Here is a 27,010-nt window from a genome sequence, read left to right on the forward strand (position 1 = left end):
AATGCTAGAGTCTTAAAGTAATTTCTGGATGGTGTTTTGATAGGGTTTTCTGCTGACCATGAAAGTGCCCTTTCTGTCTTCTTTCTATCTAGTAAGCGGACCTCGATTTTTGCTAAACCTATTTTCATACTACGTTTGTCATTTCATCTAAAATCACCGCCAATATATGTGGGGGCCTCTGTCTGCCTTTTGGGAAAATTTCTCTAGAGGTGAGCCAGGACTGTCTTTTCCTCTGCTAGGATTAGGTAGTTCTCCGGCTGGCGCTGGGCATCTAGGGATAAAAAAACGTAGGCATGCTACCCGGCCACTTCAAGTTGTGCGGCAGGTTTAGTTCATGGTCAGTATAGTTTCCATCTTCCAAGAGCTAGTTCTCATATATGCTGGGCTATGTTCTCTCGCCATTGAGAATCATGACACATGGCATAACGCGGTCCGTTAACGCTGCCAATAACCCAGTGTGAGCGCTGACTGGAGGGGAGTATGGAGGGGGCACTGACTGCAGGGGAGCGTAAGGAGCGGCCATTTCGCTGCCGGACTGTGCCAGTCACTGATTGGTCATGGCCGTTTGGCCGCGACCAATCAGCGACTTGGGATTTCCATGACAGACAGACAGAAAGAAGGAAGTGACCCTTAGACAGTTATATAGTAGATTATAATACATTTTTATAACGCCATTTATTCCACGGTGCTTTACATGTGAAAGGGGCAGATATAGGCAAGCACAATAAGCATTAGCAAAACAAGGCACACACAAGTACAGAAGGAGGACCCTCCCCGCGAGGGCTCACAGTCCACAGGGGATGAGTGAGGATACAGTAGGAGACGGTAGAGCTGGTTATGCAGCGGTTCAGCAGACTAAGGATCACTGCAGGTTGTAGGCTTGTCAGAAGAGGTGGATCTTCAGGTTCTTTTTGAAGGTTTCCGTGGTAGGTGAGAGTCTGATGTGTTGGGGTAGAGAGTTCCAGAGTATGGGGAGGCATAGGATAAGTCTTGTATGCAGTTGTGGGAAGAAGAGATAATAGGGGAGTAGAGAAGGAGATCTTGAGAGCTTCGAAGGTTGTGTGTGAGTAAGTACCGGGAGACCATGTCACAGATGTATGCAGGAGACAGGTTGTGGATGGCTTTGTATGTCATAGTTAGGGTTTTGAACTGGAGCCTCTAGACAATAGGAAGCCAGTGAAGGGGAGAGGCTGGGGAATAACGGGGAGACAGGTGGATTAGTCAGGCAGCAGAGTGTAGGATGGATTGGAAAGGTGCCAGGTCCTAGAGGGGAGGCCAGAGAGTAGGAGGTTGCAGTAATCAAGGCGGTAGATGATAAGGGCGTGCACTAGCGTTTTTGTGGTTTCATCGTCATTGAATGCACGGATCCAGGAAATATTACTGAGTTTAAGTCAAAAGGAGGAGGCATGGGCTTGGATATGAGGCTTGAAAGAGAGGGCAGAGTCGAGGATCACCCCGAGGCATCGAGCATGCGGGACTGGGGAAAGCGAGCAGCCATTGACATTGATGGATAGGTCTCATGGAGGGGCAGATTGAGATGGGGAAAGATGATGAATTCTGTTTTGTCCATGTTCAGTTTTTGAAAGCAAGCAGAAAAGAAAGCAGAAATAGCAGACATTGTTGGATTTTGGTAAGGATTTGAGGTTGGGTCCAGATTGGTAGCTCTGCGTGTCATAGGCGTAGAGATGATACTGCAAACTGTGCGATTCTATGAGCTGTCCCAGGACGAAGGTGTATATGGAGAAGAGCAGGGGCCCTAGGACTGAGCCTTGGGGAACACTGACAGACAGGGGGCGAGGTGAGGACGTGGTGTGGGAGAGGGAGACATTGAATGTTCGGTCTGTTAGATATGACGAGATCCAGGATAGAGCCAAGTCTGTGATGCCAAGAGATGAAAGAATCTGTAGCAGGATGGAATGGTCGACAGTATCGAAGGCAGAAAATAGGTCCAGGAGAAGGAGGACAGAGTAGTGTCGCTTGCTCTTGGCAGTTAGAAAGTTGTTGGTGACTATAGTTAGGGCTGTATCAGATGAGTGATGCGGTCAAAAGCCATATTGTAACCGGACAAAGAGGGAGCAGAAGAGGAAGGAGGACAGTTCAAGATGGACATGCAGTTCAAGTAGTTTTGAGGCATAAGGGAGAAGAGATATTGGGTGATAGCTAAACACAGAGGATGGGTCAGGGGAGGTCTTTTTGAGGATGGATGTGATCGAGGCATGCTTGAAGGATGAGGGGAATTTGAGTGAGAGATTGAAGGTGTGTTAGGATTGGGATGAAGACTGTGGCGAGGTTAGGGATGAGGTGGGACGGGAGCGGGTCAAGTGTGCAAGTGGTGAGATGCGATCTTGACAGGAGGGTGGAGATACTGGGTCAGTGGGTGCTCTCGTCCGCTGGCCCGGCTGTCTTTAGCAAGACTACATGGACCACAGCTCATACCACTGAATGCCCGCTCTATCTCCCAGTGGGCAATACACTACACAGACAACACAGGGTTAAGGTAAAACAGTGTGGCAATACTTTATTGAACCACAACACACAATAGTCAACAGAACACTCCCACCAATTACCCCAAGATGGTGCACATTACAGGGCCTCACCCTTCCGCTGACTCGCCGAGACAATGGTAGATGTTAAGTCAGAGCTCCCAGGGTCGCTACTCCATCTGTGGATGCACGCACAGAGAAGGGATAACGACAAGCATAGGGAGATGACCAAGAACTGTCCATAGAGTCCATACAAGGTCCAAAGCCAGTTGACACGAGAGTCACCATCTGGCTTATCTGACCATCTCCATGGAACCAGGCGACCAGCGGGTCCCAAACCTGGCTTTCTCCAAACCTATCAATGGTCCAGAGATGGTCACTGGATCAGATCTGTGTCCTTCCAACCGGAGCCGAAAACCCCTAGGTTGTTTCCTATAGAATCATAGATCAGTGTCCCTCGTGATGGTGCCATGATGAATTGGCTGCAGTCCTTTCTCTTGTCTGTTGGGTGGTTTGCAGAATGTCTGGCTGGTAGCTCTGTGTTACTTCCGTCCCCCAGGATGTGTTCTCTGAGTCTTTTTATACCCAAGGCATGCAAGCTATTTTTAGAATTACCCAGGGTCTTTCAGTCCAACATCAAGATAAGGTAAACAATGGTGATGGGTTTAAGTAGCACTATTAGCATATAAGCACACATCAATAAACAAAGCTTAACACTCTCAGTATGTTAGATAGTATATCAGTTGGCAAGTCTGTCTTCTTGACCCACCAGACATAAACACTTAAATTCACAAGCCAATATACAGCTAAAAAGCCAGTTCTTTTGGTTTTGCAAAAACATGGTTGTCTGGGAAATTAAGATACAATCTGGTTTCTTCACAACATCTTCTGTCATGCAGAAGCTGGTTTGGGGGGAACAGTGTTGAGCAGCTAAGAAGGGTATTGGGGGCGGTGGGCCAAAGCTTTCTCTGATCATAACAATCTTCTGCTTAAAGAGGCAAAGTCTTCAGCAGAAATGAGAGGAGAGGGGGAGGTGCTGGGGGATGTAGAAGAGAATTGAATGTGTTGAAAAACTGTTTAGGGTTGTGGGACAGGGAGAATATGAGAGATGAGAAGTTTGCGTGAGCCTTGACTTAAAGCTGGCAAGGGACTGCTTGTATGCGATGAAGTGCTCGGCAGAGCGGGATCACTTCTATCTCTGCTCAGTGACCCTGGAAGCCCACCTCAGTTCTGTGGTCAGGCTGGTCAGCCAGGGCTGCCTGTTGATTGTACGAGTTTTGCTATGAATGTGGGGGCAGCGGAATCAAGTGTTGCTGTCATTGTGCTGTGATATAAAAAGTGGCAGCAGTATCTGTGTCATGAAGGGAAGCTATGTCTGTTATAGGGAGAAGGGACTCAGTGATTGTAAATTGAGGTGTTAGATTTCTGCGAGGGTGAGTGAGTTTGTGGAGTAGGGGTTGCACACTACGAGAGGAGAGAGGAGAATGTCAGTAGGTTGTGGACAGACAGGGGAGGGGTTAGTTAGTGAGATTAGTAAGGGAACAGAGGCGGGTGGAGATAAGGTCCAGCATCTTTGTGACAAAGAGGACCATTGAGTGAGGACAAAGGAGGCAGTGAGTGATAGAAGTTTAGAGGCAGCTGGGGTGGAAGCATCAATGGGGATTTTGAAGTAGACCATGATGATAGTGAGGATGTCAGCAGAAAGGAAATGAAATAGCCAGGTGATGAAGTGGTCGAGAAAGGTGGAGATGGCTAGTTCTGGGGGGTGGCAGATGAAGGCCAGCTGGAGGTTGGAGGGGGAGTAGATGCGGACGGAGTGCACCTCAAACGAGGGAAGAGTAGCTGAGGGTAGTAGTGGAATTGGGGTAAAGGAGCAGGTATCGGACAAAAGCAAGCCAACTCCTCCACCACGTTTGTTGCTAGGGCGAGGGGTGTGAGAGGTGGAATCTGCCATAGGAAAGTGCAGCTGGAGAGGCTGAGTCAGAGGTAGTGAGCCAGGTTTCAGTGATGGCAAGGAAGGAGAGTTTGTTGGTGATAAAGAGGTCATGGATAAACGGCAGTTTGTTGCAGACAGAGCGTGCGTTCCAAAGAGCGCCAGCTAAGGGGACCGGATGAGTGGGTATGAGGTTATCATCATTGAGAAAACATGTAGAGGATCGTGGTAGGGTGTTCGAAATGAGTGTGGAGATGTGTTGAGGAGGGCCATGATTTGGGGATACGTCGCCAGCAACGAGGAGTAGCAGAAAGATCATTAGAAGGTGGGAGCAGGATAGGACATGATGAACTGTCTAGACTGGCCTCTATTCTGTAGTTTGGTGCTGAGGTGACTGGAATTGAGTTTTTCAAACAGTAAGCGGAGTTTTTCCTTGTAGCCTCTATTCTGTACAGTTCATTGCTGACATGACTAGAATGGAGTTGCTGGAGTGATGTCCTCATAGGATCAAATCTAATCTAGACGGCTCATGACTGAAATTTCCAGAATGGAGTTAATTCCAGGAGCTCCTCCTAGATTCCAATCTAGTGGCATAGGAATTATAAATGTATGCATGTATGTATTGTCACTTTTTGTAAAAAAAAAAAATAATTACACACAGCATTGATTGTTCAGTTTTGGCCGAATTTGACTTTTACTGTATTCCAACCAGTCCCAGCTCCGACATTCCTGGAGTGGGTGGAGCTAGACCGGCTGATAACCTCTGAAGGAGCATGCGACTTTTGCCATTTGTTGTGTGCCTGATTTTGCCTATCAGGACTTTGCGACGCGTCGGACCCTTCTGAAGAGAATGTGGAGAGCCATCCAGAGGCCGAGATCTGCGGCGGCTCGTATGTGAGCTGTGTCTGTGGTGGTATAGGGAGGAATGACTTTTAGAGGGATAGGATAAATGTTGGCGGGAATTATTAGATGATTGGGAAGACGTGTGGCATCTACGCTTGCGTCAGCTGTGGCTATGGGGTATGTTGGGGTAATTGAATGGGCAGCCAGGGGTGGGTTACTGGCCATAAATGGGTAACGTTGTGCTGTTTAGCATTGGGAGTGTTATAGTGCTACTGCAATCAACATTATTGTTGGGATATGAAAGAGCGGGGGTTAATAGAAATTCTTTATTAGCTATTTGGGCTATAGGGAATGATGTAGGATGTCCCAAAATTGCCATAGAAACACAGCTGTGACCTAATAAAATAGTCTGTAGGAGGAAAAAGATCTACATTATTGCAGACCTATTATTGTGGCTATTTGTGTAAATATTTCTGGATTTTTTTTTAAAGATTTTGCAAGAAAACACGTTTACATAGCTTGATAGAGATCAAACAGTCAGTAACCTGTCATTAATGCCCCAACAAGCTTTTCTCAAACTGTTTAATTAACCCCTTAGTGACAGAGCCAATTTGGTACTTAATGACCGAGCCAATTTTTACAATTCTGACCACTGTCCCTTTATGAGGTTATAACTCTGGAACGCTTTAAGGGATCCCGCTGATTCTGAGATTGTTTTTTGGTGACATATTCTACTTCATGTTACTGGTAACATTTATTCGATATTACTTGCGATTATTAATGAAAAAACGGAAATATGGCTAAAATTTTTAAAATTTCGCAATTTTCAAACTTTGAATTTGTATGCCCTTAAATCAGAAAGATACGTCACACAAAAAAGTTAATAAATACATTTTTAGGGACCATCTCACATTTAAAGTCACTTTGAGGTGTGTGCATGACAGAAAATACCCAAACTTAACACCCTTCTAAAAACTACACCCCTCAAGGTGCTCAAAACCACATTCAAGACGTTCATTAACCCATAACGTGCTTGACAGGAACTGAAACAATGTGGAAGGAAAAAATGAACATTTACCTTTTTTTTTTTTTGCAAATATTTTACTTCAGAACCAATTTTTTTATTTTGACAAATGTAAAAAGAGAAAATGAACCACAAAATTTGTTGTGCAATTTCTCCTGAATACGCCGATACCCCATATGTGGGGGTAAACAACTGTTTGGGCGCACAGCAGGGCATGGAAGAGAAGGAGCACCGTTTGACTTTTTCAATGTAGAATTGTCTGGAATTGAGATCGGACGCCATGTCGCGTTTGGAGAGCCCCTGGTGTGCCTAAACAGTGGAAACCGCCACAAGTGACACCATTTTGGAAACTAGACCCCCTATGGAACTTATCTTGATGTGTGGTGAGCACTTTGAGCCCCCAAGTGCTTCACAGAAGTTTATAATGTAGAGGCGTGAAAATAAAAAATCGTTTTTACACAAAAATGATTTTTTCGCCCTCAAATTCTTATTTTCACAAGGGTAGCAGGAGAAACTAGACCACAAAAGTTGTTGTACAATTTCTCCTGAGTACGTTGATACCCTATATGTGGGGATAAACCGCTGTTTGGGCGCACGGCAGAGCTTGGAAGAGAAGGAGCGCCGTTTGACTTTTTCAATGCAGAATTGCAGAGCTCCTGATGTACCTAAACAGTAAAAACCCCTCACAAGTGACCCCATTTTGGAAACTAGACCCCCCAAAGAGCTTATCTAGATGTGTGGAGAGCACTATGAAGCCCAAAGTGTTTCACTACAGTTTATAACGCAGAGCCGTGAAAATACAAAATCATTTTTTCCCCACAAAAATAATTTTAGTCAACATTTTTTTATTTTCCCAAGGGTAACAGGAGAAATTAGACCCCCGAAGTGGTTGTGCAATTGTTCCTGAGTACACTTATGCCCCATGTTTGGGTAAACCACTGTTTGGGCGCACATCGGGGCTCGGAAGGAAGGGGAACACCATTTGACTTTTTGAATGCAAGATTGGCTGGAATCAATGGTGGCGCCATGTCGCGTTTGGAGAGCCCCTGATATGCCTAAACAGTGGAGACCCCTCAATTCTAACTCCAACACTAACCCCAACACACCCCTAACCCTAATACCAACCATAACCCTAACCACAAGCCTAAGCCGAACCCCAACACACCCCTAACCCTATCCACAAGCCTAACCCTAACTCTAGTTCCAACCCTGACCCTAAGTGCCCACATTGCGGATTTTTTCAGTTTTTTTAAAATCCGCAGGCAAAACGCACTGCATTTTACTTGCGGATTTACAATGTTTTCTGTGCGGACTTCACCTGCAGATTCCTATTGAGGAACAGGTGTAAAACGCTGCGGAATCCGCACAAAGAATTGACATGCTGCGGAAAATACAACGCGGTGTTTCCGCGCGGTATTTTCCGCACCATGGACACAGCAGATTTGGTTTTCCATAGATTTACATGGTACTGTAAACGTGATGGAAAACTGCTACAAATCCGCAGCGGCCAATCCACACCGTGTGCACAGAGCCTAATTTTAACCCCAACCCTAATTCTAACCCTAATTGCAACCCTAACCCTAATTGCAACCCTACCCCTAATGGAAAGAAATATATATATTTTATTATTTTGCCTACCTATGGGGGTGATAAAGGGGAGGGGGTATTTACTATTTTTTTATTTTGATCACTGTGATAGGTTGTATCACGGTGATCAAAATGTACCTGGAATTAATCTGCGGGCCGATTCGGCGGGCGCACTGTGCATGTGCCCGCCATTTTGGAAAATGGTGGCGCCCATGGAGAAGACGGACGGACACCCGGACTTGGTAAGTATGGGGGGGTGGGATCGGAAAGCGGAGGGGCGCGGGCGGAGAGAAGACTGATGGCGGCGGATCGCCGCTGTCAGTCAGTGGAGGGGGCAGATCGGGGTCTCCAACCATGGCTGATGATATTGCAGCATCGGCCATGGCTGGATTGTAATATTTCACCAATTCTCAGTTAACCCTTTCACCCGATCTACAGGAATGTGATCCTGCCATGACGCCACATAGGCGTCACAGGTCGGAATGGCAAAGGTCGGATTAACTCTCTATGTACCATTTTATTATGTTCATTACTAGGGTTGAGCGAAACGGATCGGACAAATTCAAAAATCTCCGACTTTCGGCAAAGTCAGGTTTCATGAAACCCGACCCTAGTGTGGGATCAGCCATGAGGTCGGCGATCTTCGCGCCAAAGTCGCGTTTCATATGACGCGTTCAGCGCCATTTTTCAGCCAATGAAGGAGGACGCAGAGTGTGGGCAGCGTAATGACATAGGTCTCGGTCCCCACCATCTTAGAGAAGGGCATGACAGTTATTGGCTTGCTTTCTGCGGCGTCACAGGGGCTATAAAGGAGCGTGCATGCCGAACGCCATCTTACTTCTGCCGATCTTAGCATAGGGAGAGGTTGCTGCAGCTTCATCAGAAGCAGGGATATAGTTAGGGAGGGAAGATTAACTCCCAAACCGCTTGTGCTGTAGCGATTTCCACTGTCCAACACCACCTTTTGTTTGCAGGGACAGTGGAGGCTATATTTTTGTGCATCAGCTCTGTAGCTTATTAGGCTGCCTTATAAGGCTCCCTGACAGCTGCATTGCTGTTTGCACGCTGCTGTGCAAACCAACTGCTTTTTTAAAAGCAAAAATCCTGTTGCTCCTTTCTGCACAGTTATCTTGTTTATTTATCCACACTTTTGTGTGCAGCAGTCCTTTTTATTGCTGCCATAATTGTCCTGAGATCATTGTAGGGAGATTGAAATTGTACTACAGTCCTTGTATTTTTTCATATATCTTCCAGCCACTTTCTGCCACTTACATTGTGTTGTGTTATACACTGGGCCTGAGTTTTGGTGCAGTCTCCTCCCAAAAAAAGGGAGATTCAAATTGTCACAAAGTGGATGTACTTCAGTCCTGTTAGTTTGTCGTGTATCAGCCAGCCACTTTCTGCCACTTACATTGTGTTGTTTTATACACTGGGCCTGAGTTTTGGTGCAGTCTCCCCCCCCAAAAAAAAGGGAGATTTAAATTCTCAACAAGTTTATATACACCTTCTACCCTGTTTTACAGTACCATATAAGGGTTGTTATTTTGGTTAGATTTTCCCAAAAATGAGGAAGTCCGGTGGAAGAGGCCATGGGCGGTCGTTGCCAGCTGGTACTGATGGTGGTGCATCTGGTGGTAATGGGAAAAGCAAAATAGCACCTAAGGCTGGAGGTGTTGAGCCAGCGTCATCGTCTGGCTACACAAGGCCTCGAAGGCTCCTTCATCTGGGAGTAGGAAAACAGCTTTTAAAGCCGGAGCAGAATGAAAAAGTTTTGGCTTTCCTTGCTGACAGCCTCTAGCTCTTTCGCCTCCTCTTCAGAAAGTTCCAAATATAAAAGCAGCGAGTCGTCAGTGGATGCTCCGGGTCAGGAACAAGTCGCTTCCTTGTGTCCTTCACCCAAACCAAAAGTGAAGGATGCGTCAGGCAACACTACAGTTTACTCCATGGAGCTCTTTACACATACCGTGCCTCGGTTAGAAAGGGCAATTGTTAACTGCCCATTACAAGATGAAGCGGACATGGAGTGCACTGATGCATAGCCACAGCTAGATTATTATGCTACTTTTCCTCCCTTATCGATGTTCTCCCTCACAGGTCATTCCCCTTTGATTACTGGGCATCTAAAATAAACACCTGGCCTGAATTGGCAGACTATGCATTACAGGAGCTCGCTTGCCCTGCTGCTAATGTGCTATCCGAAAGTCTTCAGTGCTGCTGGTTCAATATTGACCGAAAAAAGGACTCGTCTGGCTACCCAAAATGTCGATAATCTAACCTTCATTAAAATGAACCAATCATGGATTTAAAATTATTTGGCCCCACCTTCCCCTGCTGACACGTAGCTTGCCTGAAAAATGTCTTGCTTTTGGCCTCTTCTTACTGACTGCTCCAATTCCTCCATTTGCAGCTGCTGAATGTCCACCATAGGCCATTTTTATACCTCTCTAAATGGGCTGACTACCCCCACAGGGCCGTGGTCACCACCTGGCGCAAGCACCCGTGCGAGTGCCGTTTGCCTGGACAGGTGGGTGTGCCCACTCTTGGGCGACGGCACTGGCACAGGGTCCCTCGTAGTACAATGAAGTGTCTCTGACAGTGGTGGTGCACAACCGTCAGACACACAATCTTAATATGAGGGGCCCTGTGCCAGTAGCGCCGCCCACGAGTGTTCCCCCCCAGCTCGAACAGTGCTCTACCACTTGCAATACTTACCTCTCCCTGCTCCACCGTGTAGGCTGTGCTGATAAATCCTTCAATGGCACTGCCAATACAAATTTGTTGAAATGATAGATGATAAGCCGGATTACTCACCGGTAATGCTCTTTTAATGAGTCCACGACAGCACCCCACATGAGAGAGAGTGATCCGCCCCATAGGAACAGGAAACCTACAGAATAAAAGGAGGCGGTCCCCTCTCCTCCTCGGTTTAGTTTACAGAGTACAAAAAGGGAACCGCAAAAGCTTTAGTATTAATTCTTATTCAGCAAAATATCTTAAACTCTATACAACCATTATTTGTGAATTTAAAAGGAAGAGCTGTGCATAACTTAGGGAGGGTAGTAAATGGGTGCTGTCGTGGACTCATTAAAAGAGCATTACCGGTGAGTAATCCGGCTTTTTACCCTTCGCCACGACAGCACCCCACATGAGAGATTTTCAGAGATTCATTATTTGGGTGGGATTACTGTATTAAGAACAGCTCTCCCAAAGGTCAGATCAGAAGATGCAGATAGATCAAGTCTATAATGGTTGTAAAAGGTAGAAGGTGTAGACCAAGTTGCGGCCTTACATATTAAATGGATCGGTACATCCGCTTGTTCCGCCCAGGAGGAAGCCATGGCTCGTGTTGAATGCGCTTTAATACCCACTGGAGGAATCTCGCCTTTTGACGTATAGGCCAAGCAGATAGCATCTCTGATCCATCGAGATATGGTAGCTCTCGTGACCCCATGTCCTTTCTTGTGGCCCTGAAAGGAGATAAACAGAGCCCTACTCTCCCTCCATGTCTGACACCTTTCTATATAGGTCAGGATGGCTCTTCTGACATCTAAGGTGTGGAATTTATGCTGTTCTGGAGTTACAGGTGAATCAAAAAAGGAAGGGAGAAATATCTCTTGGGACCTGTGGTAGGTGGACGCTACCTTAGGGAGGTATGAGGGGTCTGGTTTTAGGACTATCCGATCATGGAATATCAGTAAGAAAGGTGGGTCTACTGATAGGGCCTGGATGTCGCTAACCCGTCTAGCTGAGGTTAGGGCTACCAAGAGGGCTACTTTATATGTCAGGACTTTTAAAGGTATTGAATCTAGTGGTTCAAATGGGGAGCTGGTTAAGGCTTCTAGCACTAGATTTAAATCCCACGGAGGTAGACGGGGAATATGGACCGGTTTACTACGTTCACAAGATTTTATGAATCTGGAGATCCACCTATTAGCTGCTATATTGCATCCATATAGGGCTCCCAATGCCGAGACCTGAACTCTTAAGGTATTTACAGATAACCCCAACTCTCGGCCTTTTTGCAAGAACTCTAGAATAGGTGTGACTGGAACTTGCTTAGTGAACGGTACCGTGTAAAAGTCTAAGAATTTATTCCATACCCTACTATATATCAGGGTGGTAGATCTTTTCCTGCTCAATAAGAGGGTGTTTACTAGTTCTGCTGAGAACCCTCTTGATCTTAGTAGTTGCCTCTCAAATTCCACGCTGTCAAGTGAAGACCTTTCACTTGCGGGTGGAAAAAGGGGCCTTGGGACAGCAGTTTCTTGTCTGATGGGAGAATCCATGGATCGCATAGGCACATGGTCTGGAGACAAGAGAACCATGGTCTTTTCAGCCAGAATGGTGCAATGAGGATCACTCTTGCTTGTTCCCTCCTGATTTTTCTGATCACTAGTGGAATCAGAGACATCGGAGGAAAGGCGTATGCCAGCTGGAACCTCCAAGGATGGTGGAGAGAGTCCAACATATCTGGGTGATCCATGGCGTTCAGGGAAGCGAACCTTCTTACTTGCCGGTTGTCTCTTGTGGCAAATAGGTCGATTTGTGGTATCCCCCATGATTCTGTTATCATACTGAATATGGATCTGTTTAAGGTCCATTCCCCTTGACGTAACTCGTTTCGGCTGAGGTAGTCTGCCCTGATGTTCTCTACACCTCTGATGTGCAGGGCTGTTAGGGATGTTAGATGAGTCTCTGCCAGCTGGAAGATGTCTGCAGCTATGGTCATTAGACTTCCTGACCTTGTACCACCTTGACGGTTCACATATGCCACTGTGGTGGAATTGTCCGAGTAAATTCTTACATTTGCTCCTTGAATCTGCGGAAGAAAGTGATTTAAGGCATATTCTACCGCTTTTAGCTCCTTCCAATTGGAGGAACATGACAATTCTGCCTGGTCCCAAGTATCTTGGGCCAGACTGTCTTTCATATGTGCTCCCCACCCAATAGGGCTGGCGTCGGTGGTAATTATTTTAGACGGGTCTATTATCCATGGCACACCCTCTGAGAGGTGGTCCATGTCTAGCCACCAGGATAGTGATTCTAAGACATCTTTGGAAAGAGATATTCTGCTTTCTAGATGTCCGTCTTTTCCCTGAGCCGACAATACCTCATACTGTAATTGACGAGTATGAAATTGTGCCCATGGTACAGCAGGGATACATGATGATAATGACCCCAGCAAAGACATGCCCTTCCTTAGTGTCATGTAGGGGTTGCGTATTGCGTCTGATACCCTTGATTGTATAGTCAGTTTCTTTGCCTGGGGGAGGAAGCATCTCTGACTTACGGAGTCTAGCTGGATTCCTAGAAATGTCTGGACGGTTTCTGGATCCAGCCGGGATTTCTCGAAGTTGACGATCCAACCTAACTCCTGTAGGGACGAGATCGTATTAGATAGACGGGTTTTACACTGGAGCATAGAGTTTCCCACCACTAGAAAGTCATCTAGGTAGGGTATTATCAAGGTATCTCGTTGACGTAGATGAGCCATCACTTCTAATATCACCTTAGTGAAGACGCAGGGAGCCATAGAAAGCCCAAATGGCATTGCAACATACTGAAAGTGACGAACCTGTCCTTCCAGGATGATTGCTACCCTTAGATACTTTTGATGTTCGGCATGTATGGGAAGATGATAATAGGCATCCTTTAAGTCTATTCCGGCCATGACACACCTAGGAAACAAGAGTTTTATGGTTGAACTAATGGATTCCATTTTGAAGGTATGATTACGCAGGAAGGCGTTTAATCTCTTGAGGTTTATGATGGTTCTAAATGAACCATCAGGCTTATTGATCAAGAATAAAGGGGAATAGAACCCCTTCCCTTCTTGATCCTGGGGAACTTCTATCAGGACTTTTTTAGACAGAAGAGATAGGATCTCTGATTCCAGAGCCCTTTGTTGGTCTTGACCTTTTGGAGATGTTACTATAAAGGAATCCCAAGGGATTCGGTCAAAATCCAATTTTAGGCCGTATTGTACAATGTCCAGAATCCACTGGCTGGATGTTATTTGTTCCCATCTGGGGAGTAAGAATTTTAATCTGCCGCCTACCTCCTGGTTAGCGGTATTTACGTTTCGGGTTATGGGACCCGCTAAAAAAGGCACCTTTTTGCTTCGGGTCCTTCGACTCCCATCGCTCCCTTTGTTCGAACGGCTTGTTCCTGGTAAAGGGACGTCTTTTGAAGGCTCTCCTGTAGGATGGAAGATACTGGTTAGGGAAGCCTTTTTTCCTTTCTCCTGCTTTACTCAGGAGCTCATCCAGCGTTTTTCCGAAAAGAAACTCACCCTGGCAGGGGATCGCACAAAGTTTTGCTTTGGCCTGTGCGTCCCCTTTCCAGTTCTTTAGCCAGAGTGCTCGCCGGGCTGTGTTCACTAGGCCGGCTGACCTGGCTGCTAGGCGTAGCGAATCCACAGAGGCATCAGCCAGGAATGCTACTGCTTCCTTGATTAGAGGGAATTTCGGCAGGATTGACTCTCTCGAAGTTCTACCTCTAATCTGTTCCTCCAGTTGCTCCATCCACACTAGTAGTGACCTCGCAGTGCAGGTGCTAGATATGGCGGGCCTGAACGCCCCCGTGTTGGCTTCCCATGACCTTTTTAGTAAAGCTTCCGCTTTACGGTCCAGCGGGTCTGTCAGGACTCCTGAATCCTCCACCGGTAGGACCGACTGCTTGGTTGTGGAGGCTACAGCGGCATCCACTTTCGGCACCTTCGACCAGGTATTTAACTCCTCGTCGCTGAAGGGATAGCGTCTTTTAGAGGATGATGGTAGAAAACCTCTATTTTGCTTATCCCACTCTTTTTTTACTATTTCTTTAATAGCTTTTATGACGGGGAAGGACCTACGTTTCCTCTGTCCTAACCCCGCGAACATGATGTCCTGAGCCGATTTACTTTCTTTCTCATCTGAGCACCCCATCGTGCTTCTGACGGATTTTATTAAATTGTCCACACTGCTGTTGGGAAGACAAAGTCCCCCTTCAGTCTCGGATGAGCTCGGCTGGGATTCCGCTTCGCCTGAGGATATACATACGTCCTCTGACTGTGAACTAACCGGAGATTTGGACCTACTAAGCTGACGGGTACTGGTGGTACTAGTCTGCGCCAACCCCTGCATTTCTTCCCGGATTATAGCTCTGACATCTGATGGAGTCATTATGTTTTCCTGCCGTAAGGTTTGCATGATACACTCCGAACACAGTTTTTTAACATAATCATCCGGGAGGGGCTGCGTACATAAAGCACATTCCTTGTGCTTGGATTTGTGTGTCCTTTTCTTAGTCTAGGAAAGATACAGGAGGAACATATATCAGCATATAGGTAGAGACTCTTTCAAAAACTCACCCAGTGAAGCTGACAGGTACCGGTTCTGGAGGCGGATTTCGTTTGGTGGTAGAACCCTTCTCTGGAGGTCGACCACAACTCTTTGTGCTGCTCCTAGCGCTTCTCTCCTTGCTGGGAGAACGCTGTTGCACTGCGGGCAAGTGCGCATCGTCGGCCGGTGAAGCCATCTTACACACACCGGCCCGACGCTAGCGCTGCCTTTTTAAATTTGCCGCCCATTCTCCTGCCTCCCCGGACCAACCCGGAAGTGCTCCAGCGACTTCCGGGTTAGACGCGCCGCTCTCACTCACCATGCGGCGGCTGGGGATATTAAGCCGGCCGCAGCAGCGCGCGCGTCCTCACGGTGCCGGGCGGACCCACGGTGACCGGACCCGGACCGTGGATGTTTGGCCAGACGAGGGGGGAGGCTGCAAGCAGGGGCTCCCCCGCCGCTGCTTCTGGAACCGCAGCCCCTGCCGTTCCCACAGAGACCGACGCAGGCGGGTGCATGGCCCAGGGATCCTCTTCATCTGTAGGTAAGCTGGGTCCCTGTAGGAACAGGAAACCTAAACTGAGGAGGAGAGGGGACCGCCTCCTTTTATTCTGTAGGTTTCCTGTTCCTATGGGGCGGATCCCTCTCTCTCATGTGGGGTGCTGTCGTGGCGAAGGGTAAAAGTTAAAATATACAGGGGCCCTGGCCTCCATTAAGACCAGTTAATACTTTGCGCCTACTATCACGGTCTGCTACCCAGCAGAGGAGCCCACCCCTGTACCTAGCTATGCCACCTGTTTATTTATGAACAATTTTTTGGCAGACATTTAGCCTACTTAATTATTTGGGCCTACTAGCTGTGTCAGTCACTCATTACAGTTGTCGTCCACTGAACAAAGCAATGCCGCCTGCTTAGTCCTGTTACCAATTTTGAACTGCATTTAGCCTACATAATTATTTGGGCCTATATCTGTTTCCTCCTCATCCTGCCCATTGCCCAGCCACTGCTAGATGAGTCTGCTGGTACATTGACCCAGACCACTACATTCCCCTTGCACTCTACACAGCCAAAATCTGACCCTGCTGAAAGTCAGGTTCCCCTTCCCGCATACTATACCACCTTACACGGGGACAAAGAGGAAGGTGCAGATGAAAGTGCAGGTTCCTTCATCAGGTGGGGGGGGGAGGCATACTCGGCAACGTCACTGGCACAGGGCCCTTCATAGTACGCAAAAGTGTCTCTGCCGGTGGGAGGCGCCACCTGCCGTCAAACACACCGCCATACTATGAGGGGCCCTGTTCCAGTGCCAATGAGTGGGCCCCCACTGCTTGCTCAGGATCACAGCACTTGCAAAGTTGAAATACTTACCTCTCCCTGCTCCACCGCCGTGACGTATTCCGGGTTTCCTGGGCCCACGAAAATCTTGAGCCAGGCCTACCCCCCAACTTTAGCCAAATGACCCCCAGTTTTCAATGCCTAACTATTATTATAAAGTATATTAAGATTGACAAGCTTCAGTAATAAGAATTGATGTTTTTGGCATTAAAATGGGTACCGTTGGTGTTTTCCTGTCCTCCACTCACTGCCTACTTTGATTCCCCATTGACTTGCATTGGGTTTCGTGTTTCAGTCGGCCCCCGACTTTTCGCAATAATCGGCCGATTTCACCCGACCCGACTTTTGACAAAGTCAAACCCGTGAAACCCGACTCGATCCGAAAAAAGTAAAAGTCGCTCAACTCTATTCATTACCAAAGTAAAAGCATGGAAAACATAACAAGCAAAGCTGTATATATCCTCTCCACATGGTATCACAAAGAAATGTGAATAAGAGGAGACAAATGCCTGTCTATGGAACAGTGTAGAACACATCCAATATTGCTAAGCAGAAAACTAAAGAAAAAACAGGTGCAAAAAAGTCCAAAAGAAGTAACATCTCCGAAACGCACGTCGGGGTGGGTCTGGAACGGACGTGCTTCCCCCATCGTCAGCTGGCATAAGAGCTTCTTGGGTAATTAGACCAGTCCTTCATTGCCTTGCTACTTCTATTTATGGGCTTTGGTCTTTATCCACTACGATAATCTATCCTCTGTATACAACGTGCAGTGGCCATTGTCTGCTATATGCTTCCCAGCGTGCCATGCCGGGCTGCTGATGTGGGATGTGTTGTCCTTCTCCACTTACTTGGAGCGGACACGCTTCCCTCGTCGCCAGCTGACATGTCAGCGCTCTAGGGATTATATTTACATTAATATTATTTTTTTTGATTATTTGGTTACTAATATTTGCGGACTTTTGCCCTTGGTACTTCCCATTTGGCTCTGCCTGACGGTTGATGTGGGGAGCATTCCCCCGTCTCCATGTGTTCCATGCAATATGCTTGAAGATTTTAACCCACTATTCCCTTTGGTTCCTTGTATTGTTATATTTATATACATTTAATAAAGATTTTGTTACTTCTTTTGGACTTTTTTGCACCTGTTTTTTCTTTAGTTTTCTATTCATTACTAAACATCGGGCTTGGTATTATCTATATATCTATCTATAGATTCATCTATTATCTATGTGTGTGTAAACATTATTCTCCAATGGAGTATATAAAGGAAAAGGTTGAACAAGAAATTACATCACAATTTTTTTGGGGGGTTAAATAATAGATCTTTAATTAGCGTACAAAAACACACACAAAGCCGCATGAAAATCAGCATCAAATCTGCACGGATTTTTCTGCCAAGAGATGCAGAATCTGCACAGAAAATTCCACAGGCAGATCTGCAACGTGTGCACATACCCTAACGCACATTTGCCCCCCCAAAAAAATTGTGCAAAAACAGGGTGCATCTTATAATCTGAACCATAAAAACAAACAAAAAAAAAAACTTTCTGAGGGGGGTTGCGGTGGTGGAGCCGTGATGCATGCCCCCTCACACCAGCCCCCTGGATGCCCCTCTACATACCCCATGCTCCCCTCACACTACGCAACACAGCCCCCTGGATGCCCATCTACATACCCCCTCACACCAGCCCCCTCTATATACCCCATGCCCCTCACACCAGCCCCTTGGAAGCATCTCTACATACCCCCTCACGCCAGCCCCCTGGATGCCCTTCTACATACCCCATGCCCCCTCACGCCAGCCCCCTGGATGCCCGTCTACATACCCCATGCCCCCTCACACCAGCCCCCTGGATGCCCCTCTACATACCCCATGCCCCCTCACAACAGTCACAAGCCCCCTGGATGCCCCATGCCCCCTCACCTACATACCCCATGCAACAGCCCCCTGGATGCCCCGTGCCCCCCCTACATACCCCTTTCCCCCCTCACACCAGCCCCCTGAATGCCCCTCTCCATACCCCCTCAAACCAGCCCCTCACACTATGCTACACAGCCCCCCCCCCCGGATGCCCCTCTACATACCCCATGCCCCCTCACAACAGCCACAAGGCCCCCTGGATGCCCCCACTCACACCAGCCCCCTGACACTATGAATCACAGCCCCTGGATGCCCCCTCACCTACAAACCCTATGCCCCCTCAACAGCCACAAGGCTCCCTGGATGCCCCATGCCCCCTCACCTACACCCCCCATCCCCCTCACACTATGCAACACAGCCCCCTGAATGCCCCTCTACATACCCCATGCCCCCTCACACCAGCCCCTTGGATGCCCCTCTACATGACCCATCACATCAGCCCCCTGTATGCCCCTCTACATACCCTATGCCCCCTCACACCATCCATACAGCACTCTGGATGCCCCATGCCCCCTCTACATACCCCCCTCACATCAGCCCCCTGGATGCCCCTCTACATACCTCATGCCCCCTCACACCATCCACACAGAACTCTGAATGCCACATGCCCTCTACATACCCCATGCCCCCCTCACAACAGCCCCCTGGATGCCCCTCCACATACCCTATGCCCCCTCACACCATCCACACAGCACTCTGGATGCCCCATGCCCCCTCTACATACCCCCCTCACATCAGCCCCCTGGATGCCCCTCTACATACCTCATGCCCCCTCACACCATCCACACAGAACTCTGGATGCCACATGCCCTCTACATACCCCATGCCCCCCTCACAACAGCCCCCTGGATGCTCCTCTACATACCCCATGCCCCCTCACACCAGCCCCCTGGATGCCCCTCTACATACCCCATGCCTCCTCACAACAAACACAAGGCACCCTGGATGCCCCTCTACATACCCCATGCCTCCTCACAACAAACACAAGGCACCCTGGATGCCCCTCTACATACCCCATGCCTCCTCACAACAGACGCAAGGCCCCCTGGATGCTCCTCTACATACCCCATGCCCCCTCACACCAGCCCCCTGGATGCCCCTCTACATACCCCATGCCTCCTCACAACAGTCACAAGCCCCTGGATGTCCCATGCCCCCTCAACAGCCACGAGGCCCCCTGGATGCCCCATGCCCCCTCACCTACATACCCCATGCCCCCTTACACTATGCAACAGCCCCCTGGATGCCCCATGCCCCCCTACATACCCCTTTCCCCCTCACACCAGCCCCCTGAATGCCCCTCTACATACCCCCTCACACTATGCAAGAGAGCCCCCCCCGATGCCCCTCTACATACCCCATGCCCCCTCACAACAGCCACTAGGCCCCCTGGATGCCCCCCCTCACACCAGCCCCCTGACACTATGAAACACAGCCCCTGGATGCCCCCTCACCTACAAACCCCATGCCCCCTCAACAGCCACAAGGCTCCCTGGATGCCCCATGTCCCCTCACACTATGCAACAGCCCCCTGAATGCCACTCTACATACCCCATGCCCCCTCACACCAGCCCCCTGGATGCCCCTCTACATACCTCATGCCCCCTCACACCATCCACACAGCATTCTGGATGCCCCATGCCCCCTCTACATACCCCATGCCCCCTCACAACAGCCCCTTGGATGCCCCTCTACATACCCTCAACAGCCACAAGGCCCAAACACACACCAGACAAAAGGCACCCTGGATGCTCCTCTACATACTCCATGCCCCCTCACACCAGCCCCCTAGATGCCCCTCTACATACCCTATGCCCTCTCACACCATCCACACAGCACTCTGGATGCCCCATGCCCCCTCTACATACCCCCCTCACTTAAGCTCCCTGGATGCCCCTCTACATACCCCATGCCTCCTCACAACATACAAGGCACCCTGGATGCCCCACTACCTACCCCATGCCTCCTCACAACAGACACGAGGCACCCTCGATGCCCCCGCTACATACTCCATGCCTCCTCACAACAGACACAAGGCACCCTGGATGCCCCTCTACATACCCCATGCCTCCTCACAACAGACACAAGGCACCCTGGATGCCCGCTACATACCCCAAGCCTCCTCACAACAGACACAAGGCACCCTGGATGCTCCTCTACATACCCCATGCCCCCTCACACCATCCCCCTGGATGCCCCGCTACATACACCATGCCTCCTCACAACAGACACAAGGCACCCTGGATGCCCTGCTACATACACCATGCCTCCTCACAACAGACACAAGGCACCCTGGATGCCCCTCTACATACCCCATACCTCCTCACAACAGACAAGGCACCCTGGATGCCCCGCTACATACCCCATGCCTCCTCACAACAGACACAAGGCACCCTGGATGCCCCACTACCTACCCCATGCCTCCTCACAACAGACACAAGGCACCCTGGATGTCCGCTACATACACCATGCCTCCTCACAACAGACACATGGCACCCTGGATGCCCCTCTACATACTCCATGCCTCCTCACAACAGACACGAGGCACCCTCGATGCCCCCGCTACATACTCCATGCTTCCTCACAACAGACACAAGGCACCCTGGATGCCCTGCTACATACCCCATGCCTCCTCACAACAGACACAAGGCACCCTGGATGCCCCACTACCTACCCCATGCCTCCTCACAACAGACACAAGGCACCCTGGATGTCCGCTACATACCCCATGCCTCCTCACAACAGACACATGGCACCCTCGATGCCCCCGCTACATACTCCATGCCTCCTCACAACAGACACAAGGCACCCTGGATGCCCCTCTACATACCCCATGCCTCCTCACAACAGACACAAGGCACTCTGGATGTCCCGCTACATACCCCATGCCTCCTCACAACAGACACATGGCACCCTCGATGCCCCCGCTACATACTCCATGCCTCCTCACAACAGACACAAGGCACCCTGGATGCCCGCTACATACCCCACGCCTCCTTACAACAGACACAAGGCACCCTGGATGCCAGCTACATACCCCATGCCTCCTCACAACAGACACAAGGCACCCTGGATGTCCGCTACATACCCCATGCCTCCTCACAACAGACACATGGCACCCTGGATGCCCCTCTACATACCCCATGCCTCCTCACAACAGACACGAGGCACCCTGGATGCCCCTCTACATACCCCATGCCTCCTCACAACAGACAAGGCAGCCTGGATGTCCCGCTAAATACCCCACGCCTCCTCACAACAGACACAAGGCACCCTGGATGCCCGCTACATACCCCATGCCTCCTCACAACAGACACAAGGCACCATGGATGTCCCTCTACATACCCCATGCCTCCTCACAACAGACACAAGGCACCCTGGATGCCCCTCTACATACCCCATGCCTCCTCACAACAGACACAAGGCTCCCTGGATGTCAGCTACATACCCCATGCCTCCTCACAACAGACACAAGGCACCCTGGATGCCCTGCTACATACCCCATGCCTCCTCACAAAAGACACAAGGCACCCTGGATGCCAGCTACATACCCCATGCCTCCTCACAACAGACACAAGGCCCCCTGGATGCCCATCTACATACCCCATGCCTCCTCACACCAGACGCAAGGCCCCCTGGATGCCCCTCTACATACCCCATGCCTCCTCACACCAGACAAAAGGCACCCTGGATGCTCCTCTACATACCCCATGCCCCCTCACACCAGCCCCCTGGATGCCACTCTACATACCCCATGCCTCCTCACAACAGTCACAAGCCCCTGGATGTCCCATGCCCCTTCAACAGCCACGAGGCCCCCTGGATGCCCCATGCCCCCTCACCTACATACCCCATGCCCCCTTACACTATGCAACAGCCCCCTGGATGCCCCATGCCCCCCTACATACCCCTTTCCCCCTCACACCAGCCCCCTGAATGCCCCTCTACATACCCCCTCACACTATGCAAGAGAGCCCCCCCCCTATGCCCCTCTACATACCCCATGCCCCCTCACAACAGCCACAAGGCCCCCTGGATGCCCCATGTCCCCTCGCACTATGCAACAGCCCCCTGAATGCCCCTCTACATACCCCATGCCCCCTCACACCAGCCCCCTGGATGCCCCTCTACATACCTCATGCCCCCTCACACCATCCACACAGCATTCTGGATGCCCCATGCTCCCTCTACATACCCCATGCCCCCTCACAACAGCCCCTTGGATGCCCCTCTACATACCATCAACAGCCACAAGGCCCCCTGGATGCCCCTCTACATACCCCATGCCTCCTGACACCAGACAAAAGGCACCCTGGATGCTCCTCTACATACTCCATGCCCCCTCACACCAGCCCCCTGGATGCCCCTCTACATACCCTATGCCCTCTCACACCATCCACACAGCACTCTGGATGCCCCATGCCCCCTCTACATACCCCCCTCACTTAAGCTCCCTGGATGCCCCTCTACATACCCCATGCCTCCTCACAACATACAAGGCACCCTGGATGCCCCCCTACCTACCCCATGCCTCCTCACAACAGACACGAGGCACCCTCGATGCCCCCGCTACATACTCCATGCCTCCTCACAACAGACACAAGGCACCCTGGATGCCCCTCTACATACCCCATGCCTCCTCACAACAGACACAAGGCACCCTGGATGCCCGCTACATACCACAAGCCTCCTCACAACAGACACAAGGCACCCTGGATGCTCCTCTACATACCCCATGCCCCCTCACACCAGCCCCCTGGATGCCCCGCTACATACCCCATGCCTCCTCACAACAGACACAAGGCACCCTGGATGCCCTGCTACATACCCCATGCCTCCTCACAACAGACACAAGGCACCCTGGATGCCCCTCTACATACCCCATATCTCCTCACAACAGACAAGGCACCCTGGATGCCCCGCTACATACCCCATGCCTCCTCACAACAGACACAAGGCACCCTGGATGCCCCACTACCTACCCCATGCCTCCTCACAACAGACACAAGGCACCCTGGATGTCCGCTACATACACCATGCCTCCTCACAACAGACACATGGCACCCTGGATGCCCCTCTACATACTCCATGCCTCCTCACAACAGACACAAGGCACCCTCGATGCCCCCGCTACATACTCCATGCTTCCTCACAACAGACACAAGGCACCCTGGATGCCCTGCTACATACCCCATGCCTCCTCACAACAGACACAAGGCACCCTGGATGCCCCTCTACATACCCCATGCCTCCTCACAACAGACACGAGGCACCCTGGATGCCCCTCTACATACCCCATGCCTCCTCACAACAGACAAGGCAGCCTGGATGTCCCGCTAAATACCCCACGCCTCCTCACAACAGACACAAGGCACCCTGGATGCCCGCTACATACCCCATGCCTCCTCACAACAGACACAAGGCACCCTGGATGTCCCTCTACATACCCCATGCCTCCTCACAACAGACACAAGGCACCCTGGATGCCCCTCTACATACCCCATGCCTCCTCACAACAGACACAAGGCACCCTGGATGCCAGCTACATACCCCATGCCTCCTCACAACAGACACAAGGCCCCCTGGATGCCCATCTACATACCCCATGCCTCCTCACACCAGACGCAAGGCCCCCTGGATGCCCCTCTACATACCCCATGCCTCCTCACACCAGACAAAAGGCACCCTGGATGCTCCTCTACATACCCCATGCCCCCTCACACCAGCCCCCTGGATGCCACTCTACATACCCCATGCCTCCTCACAACAGTCACAAGCCCCTGGATGTCCCATGCCCCTTCAACAGCCACGAGGCCCCCTGGATGCCCCATGCCCCCTCACCTACATACCCCATGCCCCCTTACACTATGCAACAGCCCCCTGGATGCCCCATGCCCCCCTACATACCCCTTTCCCCCTCACACCAGCCCCCTGAATGCCCCTCTACATACCCCCTCACACTATGCAAGAGAGCCCCCCCCTATGCCCCTCTACATACCCCATGCCCCCTCACAACAGCCACAAGGCCCCCTGGATGCCCCATGTCCCCTCGCACTATGCAACAGCCCCCTGAATGCCCCTCTACATACCCCATGCCCCCTCACACCAGCCCCCTGGATGCCCCTCTACATACCTCATGCCCCCTCACACCATCCACACAGCATTCTGGATGCCCCATGCTCCCTCTACATACCCCATGCCCCCTCACAACAGCCCCTTGGATGCCCCTCTACATACCCTCAACAGCCACAAGGCCCCCTGGATGCCCCTCTACATACCCCATGCCTCCTGACACCAGACAAAAGGCACCCTGGATGCTCCTCTACATACTCCATGCCCCCTCACACCAGCCCCCTGGATGCCCCTCTACATACCCTATGCCCTCTCACACCATCCACACAGCACTCTGGATGCCCCATGCCCCCTCTACATACCCCCCTCACTTAAGCTCCCTGGATGCCCCTCTACATACCCCATGCCTCCTCACAACATACAAGGCACCCTGGATGCCCCCCTACCTACCCCATGCCTCCTCACAACAGACACGAGGCACCCTCGATGCCCCCGCTACATACTCCATGCCTCCTCACAACAGACACAAGGCACCCTGGATGCCCCTCTACATACCCCATGCCTCCTCACAACAGACACAAGGCACCCTGGATGCCCGCTACATACCACAAGCCTCCTCACAACAGACACAAGGCACCCTGGATGCTCCTCTACATACCCCATGCCCCCTCACACCAGCCCCCTGGATGCCCCGCTACATACCCCATGCCTCCTCACAACAGACACAAGGCACCCTGGATGCCCTGCTACATACCCCATGCCTCCTCACAACAGACACAAGGCACCCTGGATGCCCCTCTACATACCCCATATCTCCTCACAACAGACAAGGCACCCTGGATGCCCCGCTACATACCCCATGCCTCCTCACAACAGACACAAGGCACCCTGGATGCCCCACTACCTACCCCATGCCTCCTCACAACAGACACAAGGCACCCTGGATGTCCGCTACATACACCATGCCTCCTCACAACAGACACATGGCACCCTGGATGCCCCTCTACATACTCCATGCCTCCTCACAACAGACACAAGGCACCCTCGATGCCCCCGCTACATACTCCATGCTTCCTCACAACAGACACAAGGCACCCTGGATGCCCTGCTACATACCCCATGCCTCCTCACAACAGACACAAGGCACCCTGGATGCCCCACTACCTACCCCATGCCTCCTCACAACAGACACAAGGCACCCTGGATGTCCGCTACATACCAAATGCCTCCTCACAACAGACACATGGCACCCTCGATGCCCCCGCTACATACACCATGCCTCCTCACAACAGACACAAGGCACCCTGGATGCCCCTCTACATACCCCATACCTCCTCACAACAGACAAGGCACCCTGGATGCCCCGCTACATACCCCATGCCTCCTTACAACAGATACAAGGCACCCTGGATGCCCTGCTACATACCCCATGCCTCCTCACAACAGACACAAGGCACCCTGGATGTCCCTCTACATACCCCATGCCTCCTCACAACAGAAAAGGCAGCCTGGATGTCCCGCTATATACCCCACGCCTCCTCACAACAGACACAAGGCACCCTGGATGCCCGCTACATACCCCATGCCTCCTCACAACAGACACAAGGCACCCTGGATGTCCCGCTACATACCCCATGCCTCCTCACAACAGACACATGGCACCCTCGATGCCCCCGCTACATACTCCATGCCTCCTCACAACAGACACAAGGCACCCTGGATGCCCGCTACATACCCCACGCCTCCTCACAACAGACACAAGGCACCCTGGATGCCAGCTACATACCCCATGCCTCCTCACAACAGACACAAGGCACCCTGGATGTCCGCTACATACCCCATGCCTCCTAACAACAGACACAAGTCACCCTGGATGTCCCTCTACATACCCCATGCCTCCTCACAACAGAAAAGGCAGCCTGGATGTCCCGCTATATACCCCACGCCTCCTCACAACAGACACATGTCACCCTGGATGCCCCTCTACATACCCCATGCCTCCTCACAACAGACACGAGGCACCCTGGATGCCCCTCTACATACCCCATGCCTCCTCACAACAGACAAGGCAGCCTGGATGTCCCGCTAAATACCCCACGCCTCCTCACAACAGACACAAGGCACCCTGGATGCCCGCTACATACCCCATGCCTCCTCACAACAGACACAAGGCACCTTGGATGTCCCTCTACATACCCCATGCCTCCTCACAACAGACACGAGGCACCCTGGATGCCCCTCTACATACCCCATGCCTCCTCACAACAGACACAAGGCACCCTGGATGCCAGCTACATACCCCATGCCTCCTCACAACAGACACAAGGCACCCTGAATGCCCTGCTACATACCCCATGCCTCCTCACAAAAGACACAAGGCACCCTGGATGCCAGCTACATACCCCATGCCTCCTCACAACAGACACAAGGCAGCCTGGATGCCCTGCTACATACCCCATGCCTCCTCACAAAAGACACAAGGCACGCTG

The 27,010-nt window shown here is 50.8% G+C and overlaps 2 protein-coding genes across 2 annotated transcripts in view; both read right to left on the minus strand.

Moving 5' to 3' along the window:
- The window catches only part of LOC143773949 (histone H1.01-like), a 208,196-nt gene that overhangs the window by 46,626 nt on the left and 134,560 nt on the right, over positions 1-27,010 (minus strand). The gene's annotated exons all lie outside the window — the stretch shown is intronic.
- On the minus strand, positions 11,672-15,739 carry LOC143776644 (uncharacterized). The gene is made up of 2 exons (XM_077266265.1): positions 14,163-15,739; positions 11,672-14,068 (listed from the first exon to the last, which is right to left on the minus strand). The coding sequence occupies exons 1-2, from the start codon at positions 15,058-15,060 to the stop codon at positions 12,051-12,053; spliced, it is 2,916 nt and encodes a 971-aa protein (XP_077122380.1). The 5' UTR covers positions 15,061-15,739; the 3' UTR covers positions 11,672-12,050.

Source organism: Ranitomeya variabilis, chromosome 5 (genome assembly GCF_051348905.1).
Source record: "Ranitomeya variabilis isolate aRanVar5 chromosome 5, aRanVar5.hap1, whole genome shotgun sequence".
In the NCBI taxonomy this organism is placed as follows: Eukaryota; Metazoa; Chordata; class Amphibia; order Anura; family Dendrobatidae; genus Ranitomeya; species Ranitomeya variabilis.